At 40.7% G+C, this 22,500-nt stretch overlaps 1 protein-coding gene across 1 annotated transcript in view; it reads right to left on the bottom strand.

The window, feature by feature from the left end:
- LOC147839829 (uncharacterized) overlaps positions 1-22,500 on the bottom strand; it is a 144,264-nt gene that overhangs the window by 108,616 nt on the left and 13,148 nt on the right. The window contains exon 3 of the mRNA XM_087292729.1: positions 1,207-1,336. Within this exon, the coding sequence (XP_087148855.1) occupies positions 1,207-1,336 (130 nt within the window). The remainder of the gene's footprint in view (positions 1-1,206; positions 1,337-22,500) is intronic.

The raw sequence follows: 22,500 nt of genomic DNA, 5'->3' as shown, positions 1-22,500 counted from the left end.
AGTCAGTTCCTATCGGTCTATCTGTTTATCCATCCATCCATCCATCTACCTATGATTGTATGTATTTATTAAATATCTTGTTTGGGTTTAAATAAATGAATAATCAGATGAATCCATACAACTTTACCAACTTAAAATCTTATTAAAAGCATATGAAGGCATACGAGAATATCAATTTAGTTAAAAAAAAAAATCTTTAAAGTACAATTTGAGCCATACACATGCGGATCTAGCTATTTGTCTGTTTGGGTGTTCACAAGAAGATTTGTATGATGATGATAATAATAAAAATAATAATAATAATAATAATAATAATAATAATAATAATAATAATAATAATAAAATAATAATAATAATTATAATTATAATAATAATAACAAAAACAACACCAAAAAACAACAACAACAACAATTAATTATTATTATTATTATTAATATTATTTTCATTCATTTTCTCGTCGGCTTAGTTCCTTTATGAATCCGGGGTCGCCACAGCGGAATGAACCGCCAACTTATCCAGCAAGTTTTTATGCAGCGGATGCCCTTCCAGCCACAACCCATCTCTGGGAAACATCCACACACACATTCACACTCACACTCATACACTACGGACAATTTAGCCTACCCAATTCACCTGTACTGCATGTCTTTGGACTGTGGGGGAAACCGGAACATCCGGAGGAAACCCACGCAAAGGCAGGGAGAACATGCAAACTCCACACAGAAACGCTGACTGAGCCGAGGTTCGAACCAGCGACCCACCGACCTTCTTGCTGTGAGGCAACAGCACTACCTACTGCGCCACTGCCTCACCCCATTATTATTATTATTATTATTAGAAGTATTCCATTGTCTACTGTAGCTTATCTAAACAAAAAAGACAAGTATTATTTATTTATATATTTATTATTATTATTTTATTTATTTATTTTTCTCCTGTCCTCACTGGGACCAATCAGATTGAAGAGAGTCAGAGAGAGCCCATCAGAGCGAGAGAGAAGAGGCTCTTGGCATTGGAGGAACTGACAGGTTATTACGAGCTTTGTGGAGGATTAGTCCATAAAAACCCCCTCAGCCCTGCGGCCAGACTGGCCAAAAACCACACAAATAAAACCAAATAATCTCTGTATAATGGATTAGAGAAGTACCTCCCACCCAAAAACACACACACAAACACACAAACATTCACAATGACTACCACTTTTACCTCTGTCCTGATTTCTGTTGTTCTGGGTTGTTGTTGTTGTTTTCTTTTTTCTGACAGGGACAAAACTCAGCCTGAGGACAGAGCGATTGGAATGAGCTTAAACTCCCACAATACTGAGATGAGAAACAGACTGGAAAACATGAAAAAAAAAAAAAAATGCCGTTTTAAGGCCTGCCGTCCCTCCTGCTCCACCAGATGAACATCTGACTCATCTGAGTGTGGAAACATCACATCAGACCAGCCTTTATCTGCTTTTATTCTCCTGTTTCATATTTCTGAAGCTAGAATCTCTATCCTGAATTGATCACAGAAATATTAATATGACTGCTGGAATTACTTTAAATATTAACAGACTTGAGATAAAAGTCCTTATTCTGTACGTTTGCTAGTATTTGATGGAATGTTTTAATTCTGACTTTACTGAAATATCTGAAAGGTAAGATCACTCAGAAACAAGGCCATGGAATGTAAATCGTGAGAATTTGCCACTTGGTTTAGAAGTTGCTGGAAATGGTTGATTAAAGTCTTCTGAAGTTATAGGCTCTGTTTGCATTGGATCCGACCCAAAAACCATAAGCTCTGCTACGAGAGCCAAGGTCACGGGTTTGATTTCCTTGAACACATACAGATGAAATGCACACCTCAGATGCACTCGCTTTTTGGTTACAAGTGTGTGCCAAATGCAGAAAATGTAAACAAGCATTTAGTCGAAAGTACACAGATTAATCTGCCTGTTGGCACTAGGGGGATTCAGAGACTTAGCTAAGTAAACTAGTCTTTGAATTAAGTTTGCACATTGAGCCTGTAAAGCCTGTTGCTCTCTGAAGACATCCATGAGACTCAAGTATAACTTTAACACTGACAGCTGACAAGAAATAATACAAATTTGTGGGCTTCCTCCGAGTGCTCTGGTTATCCCTACAGTCCGAAGACATACAGTATAAGTGAATTGGACTAACTAGATTGGCTGTAGTGTGTGTGGCTGGAGGGGCTTCTGCTGCATAAAACATGTGCCAGCCAGTCAACTAACCAAACATCCCACCAGCCAGTCAGTCAGATAATCAATCAATCAGCCAACCATCCATCCATCCATCCATCCATCCATCCAACCAACCAATTAAACTAACCAACCAACCAACCAATCAATGAACCATTCAGCTATCCATCCAACCAGTCAGCCAACAAAACCAGCGACCCAACAAATCAAACAAACCAACCAGCCAACCAATCAACCAGTCAACTATAACAAAACCAGCCAAACAACCACCCAATCAATCAGTCAGCCAAAAAAAAACAGCCAACCAACCAACCTGTCAGCAAACACAACCAGCCAACCAGCCAAGCAACCAACCAACTAGCCAGCCACCAAAACCAGCCAATCAACCAACCAGTTGGCCAATAAAACCAGCCAACCAACCAACCAACCAACCAACCAATCAGCCAACCAACCAACCAAACAAAGCAACAAGTACAAGCCAACAAAATCAATTGCACAGCAAATAACCAACCAACCAACCAACCAACCAACCAACCAACCAATTAACAAACCAATTAACCAATTAACCAACCAACCAACCAGCCAGCCATCCATTTTGACATTGTGGGAAATGGCCCTTCATAAATAATGTTAATATTAATAAAAATTCCTTACATTTATAAACCAACTAACCAAGCAGTTGGCCAATAAACCCAGCCAACCAACCAACCAACTAACCAACCAGTCAGCCAACAAAACCAGCCGACCAAACAAACAAACAAACAAACAAACAAACAAACAAACAAACAAACAAACAAACAAACAGTCAGACAACAAAACCAGCCAGCCAACCAACCAACCAACCAGTCAGCAAACAAAACCAGCCAATCAGCCAACCAACCAATCAAACAACCATCCAACCAACCAGTCAGCAAACAAAACCAGCCAACCAACCAACCAACTGACCAACCAACTAGTCAGCCACCAAAACAAGCCAACCAACCAACCAATCAATCAACCAGTCAGCCAACAAAACCAGCCAACCAACCAACCAACCAACTAGTCAGCCAACAAAATCAGCCAGCCAACTACCAACCAACCAACCAACCCACCAACCAACCAACTAGTCAGCCAACAAAATCAGCCAGCCAACTACCAACCAACCAACCAACTAACCAACCAACCAACCAACCAACCAACCAACCAACCAACCAACCAACCAACCAACCAACCAACCAACTAGTCAGCCAACTACCAACCAACCAACCAACCAACTAGTCAGCCAACAAAATCAGCCAGCCAACTACCAACCAACCAAACAAAGCAACAAGTCAGCCAACAAAAGCAATTGCACAGCAAATAACCAACCAACCAAACAACCAGCCAGCCATCCATTTTGACATTGTGGGAAATGGCCCTTAATAAATAATGTTCATAATAATAAAACTTCATTACATTTATAAAGCGCTTTTCTGGACACGCAACACGCATTACACATTTTGGTTGGAATATCCTCATCAACCACCAGTGTACAGCATCCACCTGGATGGCCTGACGGCAGCTAGATTGCCACACACCACACATTGGTTGATTGATTGGTGGAGAGGAGGCAGAGTGATGAAGCCAGTTATTATATGGGAATGGTTGTGGGCAGTGGGCAAATTTGGCCAGGATGCCGGGGTTATATCCCTACTCTTTTTTGAAGGACATCATGGGATTTTTAACGACCACAGAGAATCGGGATCTTGATTTTAATGTCTCATTCAAAAGACGGCACTCACTGAGCAGTATAAAGTCTTGATCAATATACTGGGGCGTTAGGACCTACTCAGACCACAGGTTGAGTGCCCTCTGCTGGTCTCACTAACACCATTTCTTGCAGCAACCTAGCCTTCCCATGTGGTCTCCCATCCAGGTGCAGCCCTGCTTAGCTTCAGTGGGCGACTATGTGAGAGTTGACCGCTTAGTTGAAAGAGTAAAAATGTTAAGCTAGATTTAGGGTTGGGTTTGGTTACGAGTTAGAAACATGTTTGTTCAGCACAAAAATAATAAAGTCGATGGAAAAAAAATCTCAATAATGTAAAACACCTATATCCTTTTGTGTTTAACCAGAAAGATCTTTTTCCATATGACATCGCTTTTACCACTCAACCAGAAAGAGCAGACAACAGAATGAAGCAGACTTTCAGAACAAGCTCATCTGGAGTCTCACTGTACTGCGCTGTTTATGGCAGATAACAGAGCTCTGCTTATTGCTGCTTGTTACACTACGACAGTCTACTTCAGCAACAAAAAACTGTCTGTTCCATCAAGGTTTAAGTGTTGCCTCCTTCCAATAGATGCTAGGAGATCTCGACAGGTTTTCAACTGGATTTATGTCAAGGCTTTTTGACAGGCAATTCCAGGATCCGGCATTTGTTGTTCAATCATTCTGCGCTCCCCGGCATGTATGGGGATAATGCTCTGTGAAACATCTGGGACAATGAGGAACATTTCGGCTTGTTAAAACATTGCTGGTTTGCTGATTTGTGTAGCTCCGGACACATTTAAGCCTTGTAAGTGTCCCAGGACTGCTCTTGTATTTAACTGTGAGTAAAGTGGGCTTCATTGTCAACACCTCGTTTGAGCTTTATTTAAATACGAACAGTAAGACACTGGAAATCCTGGCAGAATTTAGATAAAACTTATGCACATAATAAAGATAATGGGCATCTGGGAGAGCGTGGCGTTCTGTACACATCGCTAAATCTTCAGTTTCAGCCTCAGATGGCACACTCACGGATCGCTCAGACTTACTGATTCATGTCGTCCTCAAAATGCCAAGAATTTTACGAGACATCCTAAGTGAAGCTAGTTTCTTGAAGATGTGAGGACGTTTGCTTGACTTATTTGATACTTTGCCTGCAAACGGTGTTAAGTGAAACATCTTTCTTACTTTCCAATTGGTTCTTGTTGACAAAACATATCAATTTAGATTTAAAAAAACCTCTGAAGAAAATTTGAACCAATATCGAAGTATTAATCATGTAAAACAAAATATCAGTGTTCATACTCACTGGTGTTTTGAGAGTTCACACTTAGCTAATGATTTATAATCAGCTTGTTTGACATGCAGTCCTGGGAGAGAGCTCTGAGCTTGCGGGTGTCGGGGTTGAGCTTTCTGAATAACACCGTTGAGAACCGGGTTAGTAACTGTACTATGCACTGGGTTTGTTACAGACTGTACCAAAAAGCAAAGGTGGAGTGAAATTATGGTAGTGTTCTGGGAGAAATAACAAAACGGGAGGGTTGTGGGAGAAGGGTCTGAAATAACGGGAGACTCCCGGAAAAAACAGGGAACTAATGACTGACAATACCCAACCCAAGCTCATTCTGAAAACGCAGGCCATTGGATGTTTCTGGAGATTGCGAAATATGTCCCGGGAGGTATGTATTTTTGCAGTTTTTGTTTCTGCGAATTGCTGTGTGCGCTTTTTCGCATCTCAAAGGCCTCTCACGAGTGCCGTTCACACCTGCGCTGTTCTTGCGTGAACCAACCAGAGGCCGCTGTCAAACGACCATCTGTCCGACTTGCTGAATGATTGACTGGGCGACCTGCCAATCAGCTGACCCACCCTCCAACCAATTTTACCGATTGACCCGCCGCCCACCCGCTTACTTCCCTAAACCCAACCAACAATTTACAAAAGCAGTCCAGAAAAAGAAAACCCCTCGTCCGATTTTTGCCGCATTTTTTCATTTTACCAAATTCTCACCTTGTTACGAACTCGTTCACTTTATTTTTTCGGATTCTGTTTTTGTCTTACCTGATTTCTAGAAACGCTCTTCCCTGGACTCGAACCCGGATCGTCGTCGTGATCAGCTCCTCTCTGCGTCTCAATTCCGCCAACGTACACGACAAGCTTACTGGACAAATTGGTTGCGGCGGGAAAGCCCTCCACACGGAGCTAAGCACTCAGCCGGTAAGCGCCAAAAGGAACGGCATCACACTGCCCTCTAGTGTTCGCTTAAAAAATGAGAGGCATTTGAGATGCGAAAAAGCATGCACAGCAACCTGTCGCGCATTCGCGAAAACAAAAACTGCAAAAATATGTACCTCCCGGGACATATTTCGCAGTCTCCAGAAACGTCCACTGGCCTACGTTTTCAGAATGAGCTTGGATTGGGTATTGTCAGTCATTAATTCGCCCTGTTTTTCCGAGGAGTCTCCTGTTGTTTCAGACCCATCTCCCATAACCCTCCCGTTTTGTTATTTCTCCCAGACAACTACCATGATTTAACTCCACCTCTGCTTTTTGGTACAGTCTGTAACAAACCCAGCACATAGAACAGTTACTATCCCGGCTCTCAACTGTGTTATTCAGAAAGCTCAACCCCGACACCCGCAAGCTCAGAGCTCTCTCCCAGGACTGCATGCTAAACAAGCTGATTATTAATCATCAGCCAAGTGTGAACTCTTAAAACACCAGTGAGTATGAACACTGATGTTTTTTACATGATTCGCGGTCTCCAGAAACATCCGCGGGACTACATTTTCAGAATGAGCCTGGGTTGACAATACCAGTTCCCACCTCTCATTTGTTTCCTATTTAAAACCCCATACGCTTCACAAAAGGGCATAAAAGACTATCACCAGAATATTCGTGTCTGTTTTATGGACGAGCGCTTTAAACATGCGAAATCATTTCAAATCAGTTTTATTATAGATGAAAACAAAGTCAATGAGAATATGCAGAGCGGCTCTACTGAATACATTGAGCAGTTTCTCTGCAACGCTCAACATCTCTATGGTAAAAGCATCAGCAGAAGTGTCAGGGAGCAAATTACAAGTCTGCTACTTCTCAGCCTGTCACGGGCACTAAAAAGCTTTTAAGCAGAACTGATGAATTATTCTCATGATTCTCTTTTAATGAAAAGGCTTTTTGTAACATGCAGTCTCAATCTCAGATTATCTCCGCTCAATATAACCCAGAGTAGAGTCAGCGAGCGGCTCATTACTCCACGCTTATCTCCAGAGATTCTCCCCTGCTCTTCCCGATGACTGACGCCAGGACAGATTCATGAGAAAAGCTTTCTATTTGTTGTCAGGGAAGACAGGAGTAGGGATTGATTAATTCCTGTCATCATCTTTCATCAAACCTCCCGACTTTTCCCGAAATATCGAAAAAAGCTAGAAGGGAGACGGACAGCCATCGCCCGCCCCTATCTGTCTGTACCCGAGCGAACATCTTGCCCAAACGCATATCAGCCTCATTTGCATATTTCGGTCTTTGATTTTCTGATTCTGATATTGCTGGGTTAATTAAATGTGAATGTTGAAGCTATCAAACGATTTTCTCTCCCAGAACCGCTGTGAACACTTTTGCAACATCTAAAAGTTTCTCGCCTACCCCGAAATGAGGTCCGTTTTATTAGTCAGTATTATGACAGGCATGTGTCATGCGCGTAACAATATTTATCAACCATGGGTGATTCAGTATGCCTTTATCCTGCTTGCTTCTATGAATAAAACAAAGCTTATGTTTTCACCCCACATCTCTATTGTATTGATTGTGAGCTGGCGTTGCGACATTGTTGTGTGGAGACTTCAAGCAGACGTGCTGGAGGGTTCGGAAAAAAAAAGGGGAACACTGATTTCATGGGAAAGGGCATAATTCAGCCCATCTCGAGCAGATCAAAGAGCGGAGTTCATAAATGTATTAATTTTGTGTCAAATGTATCAAAGAGCTCGTTTACACCTCTGAGGTGAGACTTTCAGCACAATAAAGCCTAGAATACAGGTGTAAACAAAGTGCAAACTATTTTGTGATGCAATGCGGTGGAATGGGATCCTTAAGGGTGAACTGTTCAGCTGCCAATCAACCAAAGGCTTTTATATACTGTGCATAGTATATTGATAGAAGACGAGACATTCATTCATTTATTCATTCATTCATTTTCTTTTCGGCTTAAGTTCAGACTGCATGATTTTAGCCCCGATTTTGACTCGCCGACAGGTTTTGAGAAATCGCCTGAGATCACAGGCAAATCAAGTGAGTGACAATCATACAGTATGAACCATCTAAGACACGATCTGAGAGAATCGCCCATGAGTTGCCGATGCCTTTGAGATATTTGGCGTGCTAAATATAAATATACATGTTGGCGATTCAAATCATGCCTTGCGAAATTACTGAAAATAAGACAGGCGATCGCCTACAGCCAATGAGAGAGCAGCATTCACTTGTGTGTGTACCTGCAGGCCAGCGGGAGGCTGGGGGAGAAGTTAAAAGCGCTCATTTTAAAAGAAAAGAAGGAAAAACGAGTGGAGGTTTGGCAGGAGCACCCGTGTCTGTTTGACATTTCATACAGAAAGTTAAAAAAGAAAGTTGAGGAGAAATTGCTAATTCCCTTCAAACCCAGGTGAGCAAATATGTACATTTTCTACCCCATTAAAAGATATACGACGTGTTTTTGGCTGCGAGACGTAGCTTTGACGAAGTTGTCGACGATTCTTCCTATAGTAAAGTCATGCAATGTGAAAGCCCCTGTTGCCGGTCCATCTTGCAGTGTAAACAAAGCTGCGACAAAATGCTAGCCCAGATGGTCATGCAGTGTGAAAACATCTGTGACACGACTACTTTGAAAATCATGCAGTCTGAACTCGGTATTGGCCTTTATCAATCTGGGGTCGCCACAGTGGAATGAACCGCCAACTTATCCAGCATATGTTTTACGCAGCGGATGTCCTTCCAGCTGCAACCCATCACTGGGAAACATCCATACACACTCATTCACACTTATACACTATGGCCAATTTAGCTTGCCCAATTCATCATACCATGTTTTTTGTTCTTGTGGGGGAAACCAGGAGATCCGGAGGAAACCCACACAAACAGGGAGAGGACATGCACACAGAAATGTCAACTGACCCTGCCAGGGCTAGAACCAGTGACCTTCTTGCTGTGAGGTGATTGTCCTACCAACAGCGCCGCCATGCTGCCCAGAAGACGATACATCCCTTTTTAATATACAAGCACAAATGCTGGTGGCCTGATGCAGGAGATCAGAGTTAGCATGCATTATAAAATTAAAGTTTAATTCCTTTATTCATCAGGGGTAGCCACAGCGGAATGAACCGTCAACTTATCCAGCATATGTTTTACACAGCGAATGCCCTTCCAGCTGCAACCCAGTTCTAGGAAACATCCATGCACACTCATTCACAGACATGCATTTAATTTAGTTTATTCAATTCACCTATTGCTCGTTTGTTTGGACTGTGGGGGAAACCAGAGCACCCGGAGGATACCGACACCAACACGGGGAGAACATGCAAACTCCACACAGAAATGCCAACTGACCCAGCTGGGACTTGAACTAGCGAACTTCTTGCTGTGTCGCCCCACATTTAGAAAATATTTATGATTATTTTAATCAATTAATGTCATCCTGTGGCCCATTTGAAGATGGCAATAGGCTTCTGTTTGACAACTTTTGCATTGCCACTTTTTTTTCCAGCCCTGATGTGTTTGCAACCCTGATAATGTGTTCATTAGCTCACAGAAGGAAGAATATTCTTGAGAATTTGTTAATGCAGAAAAAATTCAAACATTCAACGTCAAGTCTAATTAGTTAAATGCGCTAAATGCATTCATGGCAGCTTATTAAACACATGTGAAATGAATCCATCTTGAAATGAAATAAAATCAGCCTAATTGTATTACTGGCACCAGGAAGGGCATCTGCTCCGTAAAACAGTTACAGTAAAAGTTAGTAGTTAAAACTGTTAAGTTAGTTGTTGGTTCATTCCACTGTGGCGACTCCTGATAAATCAGGGGCTAAGCTGAAGGAAAATTGAAGAATGGATGATTCCACGCACCGGCCACTTTAATAGGTACACCTGTCCAACTGCTCGTTAACATAAATTTGTAATCAGCAATTCACATGGCAGCAACTAGGCATGTAGACATGGTCAAGACGATCTGTTGCTGTTCAAACCGAGCATCATAATTGGGGAAAAAAAGGTGATTTAAGTGACTTTGAATGTGCCATGGTTGTTGGAGCCAGACAGGCTGGTCTGAGCATTTCAGATCTACTGGGATTTTCACGCACAACCATCTCTAGGATTTACAGAGAATGAGAAAATATCCAGTGGGCGGCAGTTCTGTGGGCACAAATGCTTTGTCAGAGGTCAGAGGAGAATGGCCAGACTTGTTTGAGCTTATAGAAAGGCAACAGTAACTCCAATAACCTTGTTACAGGTCTGAGGTCTGCAGAAGAGCATCTTTGAACGCACAACACGTCCAACCTTGAGGCAGATGAACTACAGCAGCAGAAGACCACGCCATGTGCTGCAAGATACTATCATGTCAATATGGAGCAATATCTGTGAGGAATATTTCCAGTGCCTTGTTGATTCTATGCCATGAAGGATTAAGGCCTTTCTGAAGGCAAAAGGGGGTCCAACCCGATACTAGTAAGGTGTACCTAATAAAGTGGCCGGTAAGTGTATTACACATTCAATCAACCTTATGCATGTTGTTTTGAAAGCTCTCAAGCAGCATACATACATTTAGAATTCTGTCAATAGCAGTTTACTTTGAACCACTATCGATGGGAGATACTTCAAAAGTCAATTTACATTTGTAAAAATAAATAAAAATAAAAAAAAAGACCTGACTTCTCAACCTTGACCACTTCCTGTGGTGAGCCATGCAGCAGTGCCTCATATTCCCTAACCTTCCTGACCGTGTTTGTTTTGAGCAAAGGGGCACATGTCAGTCAACAATTGGCCGTTAAATTGGGCGAACGCGCTGTCTTTGGGCAAGGTTGTGTGCACATCGGCCTCTTACTCACGAGAAGTTGAGATCAAACACACAACGAGCTGACTAGCAGTCACACAATGCACAAGCCTCCCCCAGTGACTCATTACTCAATGCACTGATGCATCGCCATCTGTTGAATGTTTAGACTCCATAAAAAAAGCCGACATGGGTACGGCTCATCCGTGTCAATCGAAGGTAGCCGGAGACTCCAATGATAGGACTGGACTCTACTTACGGGACTGACGCCTTGCTTGTTTAATGACCACAGAGATTACTCTTTGTTTGGGAGAAAGTGTAATGATTTTTAAATCTAGCAGGGTTGGGAGGTGAGAATTACCGCTGGCCAGTTTTGTGTGGAATTAGCTTTGGTTTTCTAATTGTTAAAGGATTTGCTTAATAGCTGCTTGCCATTGTTTGGAGAGACAATCCTGTGTGAGTCATAAATTATAGTTACTTTTGGTTAATTAAAGCCAAAGGAAAGTCCCAGCGAGTCTCGGCATCTTTAATCCAAACATGGACTCGAGGAGTTGTTTTTTTTTTATAAGCAAAAATGTTGATGGTCTAAAGCAGGAGATCAGGGTTAGTTATCAGACATTCCGCTAATTCAACAGCACTTTGAATTCAGAGATGATCATTAACACAAAAATAGCAAATAAAATAATAAAATAAGAAGATAATGCTGCAACAGGTCTTCGAAAATTGCTGATAGCTACACTACTGGCTAGGCTACTAATGAAAATTAATTAACTGCATTGATAACAATAAGTTTTAATATACAACTACTGTTTTTTTGCTCCCAATTAAAGCAGTATTTGCACAACACACACACACACACACAAAAAAACAATAAAACAATTATAAAACAGTACAATTAGGGTGACAGCAATTACATGAAAATAAAAACAACTCAGCCTATGTATTAAAAAAACATATTAATCATTTAATAACACCCTAAAAACATTACCATGAATCATATTATTAAATTAAACATTCAGCTACACATACTATGTTTAAAGCAATTTTATTGACTGTACTAAAAATACATCGGGGGAAATAAGCATTAAACATTAAAGCGTTGAAGGTGCCGTTGACTAACATTTTTCACCAGATGTTAAAAACAACCAAATAAATACATATATGAAAAGAAAACATATATAATTCAGTTACAAATTAAGTTACGTGTGATAAAATGAAATGACACACACAAAAAAAAAATAACACATGAAGAAAGGAAGGTGTTGACAGGCAGTGAAAGCCCAGACAGCAGCTGAAATCTCGAAGTAGTTTTTCAGCAATCATCTGCCCTTCCTCAGTGTAAATGAATATTAGCTGCTTCAGTCCTGCATCTACATTAGCAGGAGGATGAAGATGAACCCAGGGTGGACATTTCAGCAAGTCAATGACCCTAAACATAGCCAAGGAAACTCCCAAAGCTTTCTTTCAGAAAAAGAAAATCAAGTTGTGGAATGGCCTAGCCAATCTCCTGACTTAACCCCGATATAAAATATAAAATACACCTTTAAAAAAAACGCATTTATAGTTAATAGAAAAAATTATCTTTCTACTGTCTAGTAAATTGACATTGCAAAATATCCAGTTGGATTTAAGGTACAATTGAAATCAGAATTATTAAACCCCTTTTGATTTTTTGTTTTGTTTTTAAATATTTCCCAAATTATGTTTAACAGAGCAAGGAAATTTTCACAGTATGTCTGATAATATTTTTTTCATCTGGAAAAAGTCTTATTTGCTTTATTCGGCTAGAATAAAAGCACTTTTAAATTTTTTAAAAGCCATTTTAAGGAAAAAAATATTAAACTATATATAAATATTTCAATAGTCTTTTATATATATATATATATATATATATATATATATATATATATATATATATATATATATATATATATATATTTCAATAGTCCACAGAACAAACCATTGTTATACAACAACTTGCCTTATTACCCTAACCTGCCTAGTTAATGTAATTAACCTACTTAAGCCTTTAAATGTCACTTTAAGATGTGTAAAAGTGTCTTAAATAATATCTAGTCAAATATTATTTACTGTCATCATGGCAAAGATAAAATAAATCAGTTATTAGAGATGAGTTATTAAAACTATTATGTTTAGAAATGTGCTGAAAAAAATATTTTCTCCAATAAACAGAAATTGGGGAAAAAATAAACAGGGGGGCTAATAATTCTGACTTCAACTGTAGCCTATGTGAGAAAAAAATAAATACACATGTATTTATATAAATGTGTTTGGATCAGTCTAACTTTCCTTAAGATCAAGACTTGATATTTTCGAGAAGAACTTTTCTCTCCGCAGGCCTCCCCCTGGGACCTTCAAATCTCTCCTGACTGACAGAGTCATCAAGGGCTAGCCTGAGCACGGAGCCAAAATGGCAGCGCAACATTATTGAAAAGCTCGAACCTGCTGTCATTTTCCTGACAGAACCTAAAAATAGCATCAAGACCGGCATCTAACTTTTGATTCCCGGCGCAGTGGACATGGAGCTGAGGAGCGTGTGACATTTGAGAGCAATTTCCTTTTCCTGCTAAAGTTCAAGTGCCTGCATCAAAAATTTTCCAGAAAGCTAATAGCATTTGAAACCAGCCGGAGAGTGTTAATATCCACGGTGATCTGATGGTGGAATAGCGACCTCCCAGAGTAGTGGGACCCTAAAACGCTTGTCTGCATGACCGGCATATGAAACAGCGAGAATTGAAAATCTACTGCACTGCCCTGAAGCACTTCGCTAAAAATATGAAGAGTAGAAAACAGGTTAAAGAATCATTAAAAGGTCAAAAAGGAGAAAAGGAAGAAAAGGTGTCCTAAACAAGAGCAGTGAGCCATTTATGACTGCCTCACAATCAGAATTGTGCATATGGTACTAGTTGTAGTAGTAGTGGTGGTGATGGTTGATAGCAGTAACAAAGTACTAGTACAAGTTAAGTTGCAAAGGTAATAGTAGTAGTAGCAGTAGCAGCAGTGATTAAGTAATAGCAACAGTTGCAATGTGGTGTGGTAGTGATAGTAGTAGCAACGTTTGTAGTATCTGTTGTGTAATATATTACCTATAGTTGCTGTAATAGTAGTAAAATTATTAGTAGCAACAGTAGTTGTTGTTATAATTATGATAATACTAGCAGAATAATCCTACTGGAAATAATTATAGCAGCGGTAGTGGTAGCAAAACTCACCGGCCACTTTATTAGGTACACCTTATTAGTATTGAGTTGGATCCACTTTTGCTTTCAGAACTGCCTTAATCCTTCATGGCATATATTCAACAAGGTACTGTAAATATTATTCAGAGATTTTGCTTCAAATTGACATGATAGCATCACGCGAATTGTTGGCTGCACATTCATGATGCAAATTTCCAGTTCCACCACATCCCAAAGCTGCTCTATTGGATTGAGATCTGATGACTGTGGAGGCCGTTTGAGTACAGTGAACTCATTGTCATGTTCCAGTAACCAGTCTGAGATGATTCCTGCTGGAAGTAGTCATCAGAAGATGTTGTGGTCATAAAGATATGGGCATGGTCTGAATGTCTGAAAGTTCATTCTACTCATTTGAAAAGAGTTTTGAACTTAGTGTTGAAGGTAATTACATATCTAATTACTTCAACTTAAATGGAGTAGCAGTACTAATACAAGTAGGTATAATAGTAGCATTAATTGTAGTACCTGCTGTTTACACATCCCTTACATCAGGGGTCCGTTCTTCGTACGTGGATTACTCAGTTAGCAGGATTTGGATAGTGACGATTTGACACGATCCAGCATCGTTTAGTACTCATCGAAGAGTTGTTGTCATAGCAACAGTTCTGGTAGCTCAAACCAACTTGGGAGCAGGTTTATTTAATAAAAACAGGATTAGATGGGGTCAGTTCAAGCAAAGATAATAATACAAGCATGTACCAAATGCTGATATTTTGTTACAGTAGCAGTTATATACACTTAGGAAAATAGTAAATATATATTCTGACTATATATATATATATATATATATATATATATATATATATATATATATATATATATATATATATATATATATATATATATATTACTTTATAAAGTAAAAAATATAAATATATTAATAAAACTTATGCAATCTGCACTTCAAAATAAAAGTACAAAGACTGCCATCTGGTGGTTCAAAGAGAAAATTTATTGAAATTAACTTTTTAGATACAAACGCGTATATGCACAATATTCGACTTAAAAAAAAAATATATATATATTTATAAATAATAATATGTATTTATATATAATAAATATAATATATATATATATATATATATATATATATATATATATATATATATATATATATATAAATATATAATTTCTGCAGTCAGGCACATGTTTTGACCCCTAATATGCCGGTGATTTGATGCGTCGCAAAAGTTGCAGACACCTTTACCAATATCAAAATAATTTTTTGATGCAAAATTAATATATACAGTTATTCTTTACACCGATTAAAAACACTTAAGTTGGCCTAAGCTACTACAAAGAAAATATTCTCTAAATGTAGAACTGAATACATTGACATGCATTGAAATACATGATGAATACTCTCGACACATGAAAGTGTAAAGTTATTGCGTGTCATATTTAACAAACCGTTTACTGCTAATTTGATGTAATTTTGCTCACATGGATAACTGAATATTAATCAGATGATATCATTACGCTGCGGTGCCGTCAGCCAATCATTGCATTGCTGATCATGATTTCGAGGATCGATAGATCTGTCCTTCACATCACACGCAGCGATCTCAGATCAGTTCATCCAGACATTCTAATCTGATTTGCGAACTTGTTCTAGAAACCAAATTAGCCAGAGATCAGTTATCAAGACTAAAAGATCCAGGAATCATCTTAGATCATTTAAGCGAGGTACGAAGACCGCACCCCGGAAATGAGAAAATGATTCATTATTCATTTAGGAGACCCAAGACACGTTATCTGGCTTACTGCATGGCTACTTATAGATGAAAGATCCCTAATGTACTGAATACCTCATCTAACCACATGTTGTTTTATCTTAACTTGATACATAGTGCTTGACCACTGCTTTGTTTATTTATTTGTACATTTTTATGCATTTCCATCCAGTTTTACTTTTTCATTTGTTCTCCTCAGTGCTCAAACAGTGGCTCGTCCCCAGTCATTTGTCGACCTAACCCAGGGAAAGCGGTTTGTGGTTTCTGAGTAATTGCTGAGGATGTAGTCTACTGTGCTCTAGTGGCAATTACTCCACCTCACTACCATGCCCTAATGCTACTGGCTGGGATCAGTGTGGCTAGTCTGCTGATTTGCTAAGGAGCGTTTGGTGATTGTCCTGCTGAGCAAAATCCCAGCAGGAAAGAGATTGATCACTCAAGTTGACCAAAACAGTTCATCACAAAGCCCGCAAGAGCTTGGCGAGATGTGAATTTTCATTCTGCAGCAAAAAACAGCAAAATCAGGCAGAGGGGGGGGGGGGACAATCAGGGCCTGTCAGAGAGCGGAGGTCTTTGTTGTGCCACGAGAAGTGATTGTTTGTGGTCAGGTGCAAGCTGATTAAGTGTACAACTTCAGCAACAACACATTGTTTTTAAAAGCTCGAGGGAACCATCTGAAGACAATCTACAACATGTTTCTCTATATTCATTTCAAGCCCTACACATCTGAGAGCAGACTGACCATGCACAACCGGCAAGAAAAGAACAGGATGACTTGAGAAAGGTGGGCATTTCAACCGGAGGGGAACATCTTGGCCAAATGTCCACAGGTACCGGTGATATCAGCCCAAGCAGGGGTCGAGTCGCTCCCCAACATGAAACAATCTCTCAGGGCTTGTCAGTTGGGAATGGACCCCAGGGCTCCGAGCACCCCGTAAGGCCTTCCAGACTTTATCTCTGCGAGAGTGAGATGTGGGGATGGAGAAAAGTGTCCAACACAGGTGTCGACCGTTCCATTTTCTGATAAAGCCTGTGCTGTTGACCCCTCTTCCACCCTATAAATGGATAGCTCTCAGGCTTATCGGAGCCCAGCAGCCTCAGTAATTCCTCACTAGTTAGAGCTTTCAGAAGACAACATTACAGCGATACGGCCGAGCTGAGCTGGTTACATCCATACTAAGTGATTGTCGCAGTGGTGCCGAAAAATCTCATCATGTTTGATGCGGAATGCTAATGTTTCGTATCATTGGACTGGTCTCCCCTAAGAGATTGCTGTTTTTATCTCAGTTCGGTTGGATGAAGTGGGAATCAGGCACAGAGCGAACAAATGTCTAATAACTTTTCCTCGATCGTCACGACTGGCAGAGAGGGAAATTAAAAAGTGCTGTTAAATCAATGAAGCCGTCTGGACGAGCCACGCAAGAGACTTCCATCGCCGACTGGATGACAGACCGCGGAAGGCCCCACCGGGAAGGTCCCGTCTTGAAGCCTTCATTGTTCCACACTCTGTAATGTGGCTAAGTGGTTTTTGGCATCTGTGATTATGAACACGGCAGTGCACTTTGTGCCTGATATGACAATTGGCAGTTCGTAGGGGGTCTGTCTTACCTCAAAGTACTGTGGGGTTTATGCGATTTTGAAAAGCTTTCGGCGCAGGGAGGTGGCAGCAATCACCTCAGTGTCCCCCCCTCTCGGGAGGCTTCTGCCAAGCTCCTTAATCTGATTTAGGCTCTGATTTTGAGAAAAGGGTTTAGAGCTTGGTTCAAAATGGCTTTAGAGCTTGATGGAGGGGTGAAAGGAAACCTGTGTGATGAGAGTGATGTAATTGACAGTGTATGTTCACTGACACTACCTGAAAACTAAGCTGCTTTATCCCCCTGCCTAACCGATTTAACAAAAGTGCCTGCATTCGATTAATTCTGGCACGTTGTGATTCGAAATGTGTGAGGGTGTGCTGTTTGTTGAGCAAGAACTAGATGGAGTTAACATGAATGAGAGTGTAAAAGAATTAGGAAATGCCCAGGTGTCTGCCGTGGCATAACAGGACTGAGGGTAAGAAATAAATGGCACTAACAAGAACACCTACAATTTCTCAGCCTTATACGCTGAACATGTTTCCCACTGTTCTTTTTTTTTTCAACACACGTACACCCACGCTAAGAAAGAAGTCTCACATTTATACTTAATGATATCTGACACTGAAAATGAGTTGTCACTAATTTAAATCACCAGTCAGCATTTTGAACGACCTTGAAACGCTCGACTGCGAGGACTGCCCTTTCACAGCCAGACAAACACAGCTTTTTCCAACGTCTCCCAGAACACTGACTAATCACAATGTACATTGAACTCTCTACTGTACCTGATTTCATTAAAATAAGAATGCTGAAGGAGAGTGGCAAGGTTGTTCAAAAGTAACAATGCATAATTCATCTCAGTTTTGGATGTTTGGGAATCAAGGGTGCTTTTACATCTGTAGTTCGCTTCATTTGGTCCGGACCAAGCGCAATAAATGATACATTGTTGCATTTTCAGCCGCCATTGGGTCGTTTTCACACCACACTGCTGGCTTTGGTCCGAACCAGTTGAAACGAACCAAAATGCAGTCATCTGACAAAATCCACATCTCTTATTGGCCAGATGTTGTTAAACATATTTCCTAAACTGCTTATTGATTGGTCAGAATTCACGTGCGGGAAAATGCCAGTGAACTCCCGCAGGTAAACAAAACCTTTTACTCTAGAGGGACGACTGCGCTGGCTGATTGTATCCCTGCTTTAGACAAAACTATACATTACGAAAATGAAGCGCGGCCGCGGCTGGAAAACGGTGTTTGATCCATCGCTCGTCATTTCAGGAGGAAACGTGAATTAATTTAGCTAAACTGCAACATGGTCATCTTGCAGAAATACTACCAACGATCCATCAGGTAATGTTTTCCCTTCTCTCTCTCTCTCTGTTGGTAAAGCGCTGTCAACAAATATTTTTCCTCCATATCCCATAATGCACAGCGCATCGGCCTACGGCAGCTGAATTTGTCCAAAACGCGCAACACTTTTTGGGGTTGGACCTGTTTCAGTACGGATCATATTCTCACCACAAATGAACCGCTCCAGGGTTCGTTTGAAAGCGTACCGAGACCACCTCTTCAATCAGATCTTTTTTTTTGGTCCGCTTTAGGTGCGCACTCTAGTACGATTGCTGCATTCTCACCTGCACAAACGAACCGCACCAAAAGGGGAAACGAACTCTAGTGCGATTCAATCGAACTAAATAAGGCAGGTGTGAAAGCACCCTAAAGCGTGATAGCCAGACGATAGGATCTGGCTGGCAGAAGAGAGAAAATAAATAAATAAAGCACATGGTTTAATTAAAAAGGCAATTTAGTATTATGTTCGGATAAGATACAAGCTCAAGGTCAACAGGGTAAAGAAAACCGGGAAGAAAGAAAGAAGTGTTCTAATAAGGCAAGGATTGGACAGGTGCTGTAATCCATTTCAGTCGTAAGCTCTGCTCATGCACTCCAAAATGCTCTTTTAATCTGAACACCATGTTTTAAACAGCTGTAATGTTCCCCAGGCCAAGTTTTTTTTTTTTTTTTTCTACGCCCACTGCTTCTCTCCTTATCTACACTTTACTTCCTCCAAATCACTCGTTTTTCTCGCTCCCAGTCCTGTCTTTGCCGCCACTTGCTCCTTTTCTGCTTCCTTGCCCTCTCTTTAAGGTGTGATCTATATTCAATGACAGATTAATGAGCGTTTTCCTATTTCAGGGAGCCTCTACGCATCATTAGAGAAAAAAGTCTGATGAATAATACATCAGAGAATCAGCTATATAGGAGAACATAGTAGCGTTGGTGAAGCCGGTGAGGTGCTTTTGTTGTACATGACCAGCTCTTCTTGCTAATTGTCTGTGTGGACTACGTAACAGGGCAGCCCACGAGTAAGCAGGAAAGTTAAAACGAATGAAAGCATAGAAACTCTAAAACAATGGACGGTCTACTTGGCTATTGTTTCCAAGAGGCCTCTTCGGAACGGTGCATGTCAATTTATACCCCAATGGGTCCGCCGAGTTCTCTAAAGCACATGCCCCCTTTACACAAAGCCCCCAGATTTTACTTTCCATAGACTTGAGGAGTGTAGAAGAGTTTTAGCTCCGTCAGCTTAATTGGACCGCTTCCCAACGGCGAGATGCTGTAGCCCATCTAAATTGGCTTCTTTTTAGGCATGCCAGCAATCCCATTGGACGGTTGCTTGGAGGGTCTCCATGGATACACCAAGCGTTCTGTGGCGAATTTTGGAACAAAAGGCTGGTGGGCCTCTCTCACCCACTCTCCGTGTTACAGACTGTGCTCAAAGCAAACAATGCCTGACCACAACTTTACAGCCATGACTGGTGGCGACAAGGAGGTTATTGTCGCTGAGGATTTCCCTCCATCAGCCTGGCGCTTTAGGGGCATTTCCACACTTATAATGTTGTCACATTGGCATTGTAGGGGTGCCAAGCACATACATTTCCGATAAAGGCAGGGCACTGAGCCTGGACGTGTTACATGTTTGTATTACCTTTCAGTGACAGTGGTGTCACCCTGACATATGCCTTTGCCTGTGCAGGCCTGTTCCTGACACCCCATAATGAGCACCTGATAACGTGTTCCACCCTGATCCCGGAGACTTCCTGTCGGTGCTAATGAGCTTCTACGGACCACAAGCACACTCGCACACACATGATCCGACCCTGTCACCCAGCAGCATAATGAGTCCTCAAAAGCACCTTCACTTGCTTCCCAGAGATCTTCACTGATGCCGTGTCTGCTGTCGATCTCCTAATTGTGTGTATTTGTTTGCCCAAACGTGTCCTTGTCTCCGAGGAGACAGTATACAAATTTCTGGCTGCGCGGTAGATACCTGAAGCTGCTTTAGAGTGTCCATGGTGACACGCTTTCCAACAAGAATCTGCTTGGCGCCTAATTCCGAGACCAGAGGAACTGATTCTCTCGTTAAGGCTGGGACAAGATGGAAATTTGTTGCAGATCATTGTGAAATTTCAACTTTTTCTGAGCACATCGTTTACTTTTGGGGGCATACTTGGAGTATATTTCATGAAAGACACCTCATGCTGTTCTAACTTCTTTCCACTGTATTTCCAATGTGATGCATCAGCCTCTTGGATTGTATTTTCCCATCAACCCTAAAAAAATGCTGTTATTTTTTTTCCTCCCAAAGAACGCCGACCACAGCAAACTTATCAGTCCAGCTGGAGGAATCAATCACGGCCGGTGGCATTTTGCGCTGTGGGCTTGTTTGTGAATCTGTTGTCTGTGGTGCCTTGACAATTCCTGCGTATGATTGCTAGGACCCTTGAGGTGTAAGCTTTTGAAGATTTTTATTTATTTTTTTGGTATGTACTTTAAAGGATGTTGTCTTCTACTATTTCAGCTTGGCTTCTTTCTGCTCCTTTAATTCTGTAGTAATATTTATGATGCGTTCTAATCTTAACATCACTTTCATCTCTTTTCCTCTCTCTCACCAACTCTTACCTTTTAATCTATGCACATATTTAAATGTGGTTACAGTTAGATATAGATGACAATGCTTGAAATAAACTATAAAACTGTGAAACATTTCAACTTATATTTTTTTCCATTTGCACTTTTATAATTAGCATTTTCAATTGTTGTATGTTTTCAGACTAACCGGCCACTTTATTAGGTACACCTGTCCAACTGCTCGTTAACGCAAATGTCTTATCAGCTAATCACATGGCGGCAACTCAATGAATTTAGGCATGTAAACATGTCCAAGACGATCTGCTACAGTTCAAACCGAGCATCAGAATGGGGAATAAAGGTGACTTTGAACGTGGAATGGTTGTTGGTGCCAGACAGGTTGGTCTGAGTGTTTCAGAATCTGCTGATCTACTGGGATTTTCACACACAACCATCTCTAGGGTTTGCAGAGAATGGTCCGAAAAAGAGAAAATATCCAGTGAGCGGCAGTTTTGTCGGTGCAAATTATTTGTTGATGCCAGAGGTCAGAGGGGAATGGCCAGAATGTTTTGAGCTGATAGAAAGGCAACAGTAACTCAAATTAAAAACGTTACAACCATCTGCAGAAGAGCATCTATGAACGCACAACATGTCAAACCTTGATGCGGATGGGCTACAGCAGCAGAAGACCACACTGAAGGATTAAGGCAGTTCTGAACGCGAAAAGGGATCAAACACGGTACTAGTAAGGTGTACCTAATAAAGTGGCCGGTGAGCGGTGAGTGTGTGTGTGTGTGTGTGTGTGTATATATATATATATATATATGAGCAATATCACACGAGAAGCAGTGCGATGTGGCTGTATATCGGCACTGGTGGGAGGAGTGTGATATTGTGTTTATACAAAAGTTTGACTGCATAATCGTGTATATATATATATATATATATATATATATATATATATATATATATATATATATATATATATATATATATATATATATATATAGTCAAACTGTTGTATAAACACAATATCACACCGCTCCCACCAGTG

The sequence above is a fragment of the Danio rerio genome, chromosome 18, assembly GCF_052040795.2.
Source record: "Danio rerio strain M-AB ecotype USA chromosome 18, GRCz13ab, whole genome shotgun sequence".
In the NCBI taxonomy this organism is placed as follows: domain Eukaryota; kingdom Metazoa; phylum Chordata; class Actinopteri; order Cypriniformes; family Danionidae; genus Danio; species Danio rerio.
The sequence above is the reverse complement of the archived record's forward strand: the minus strand, read 5'-3'. Positions and strand labels throughout refer to the sequence as shown.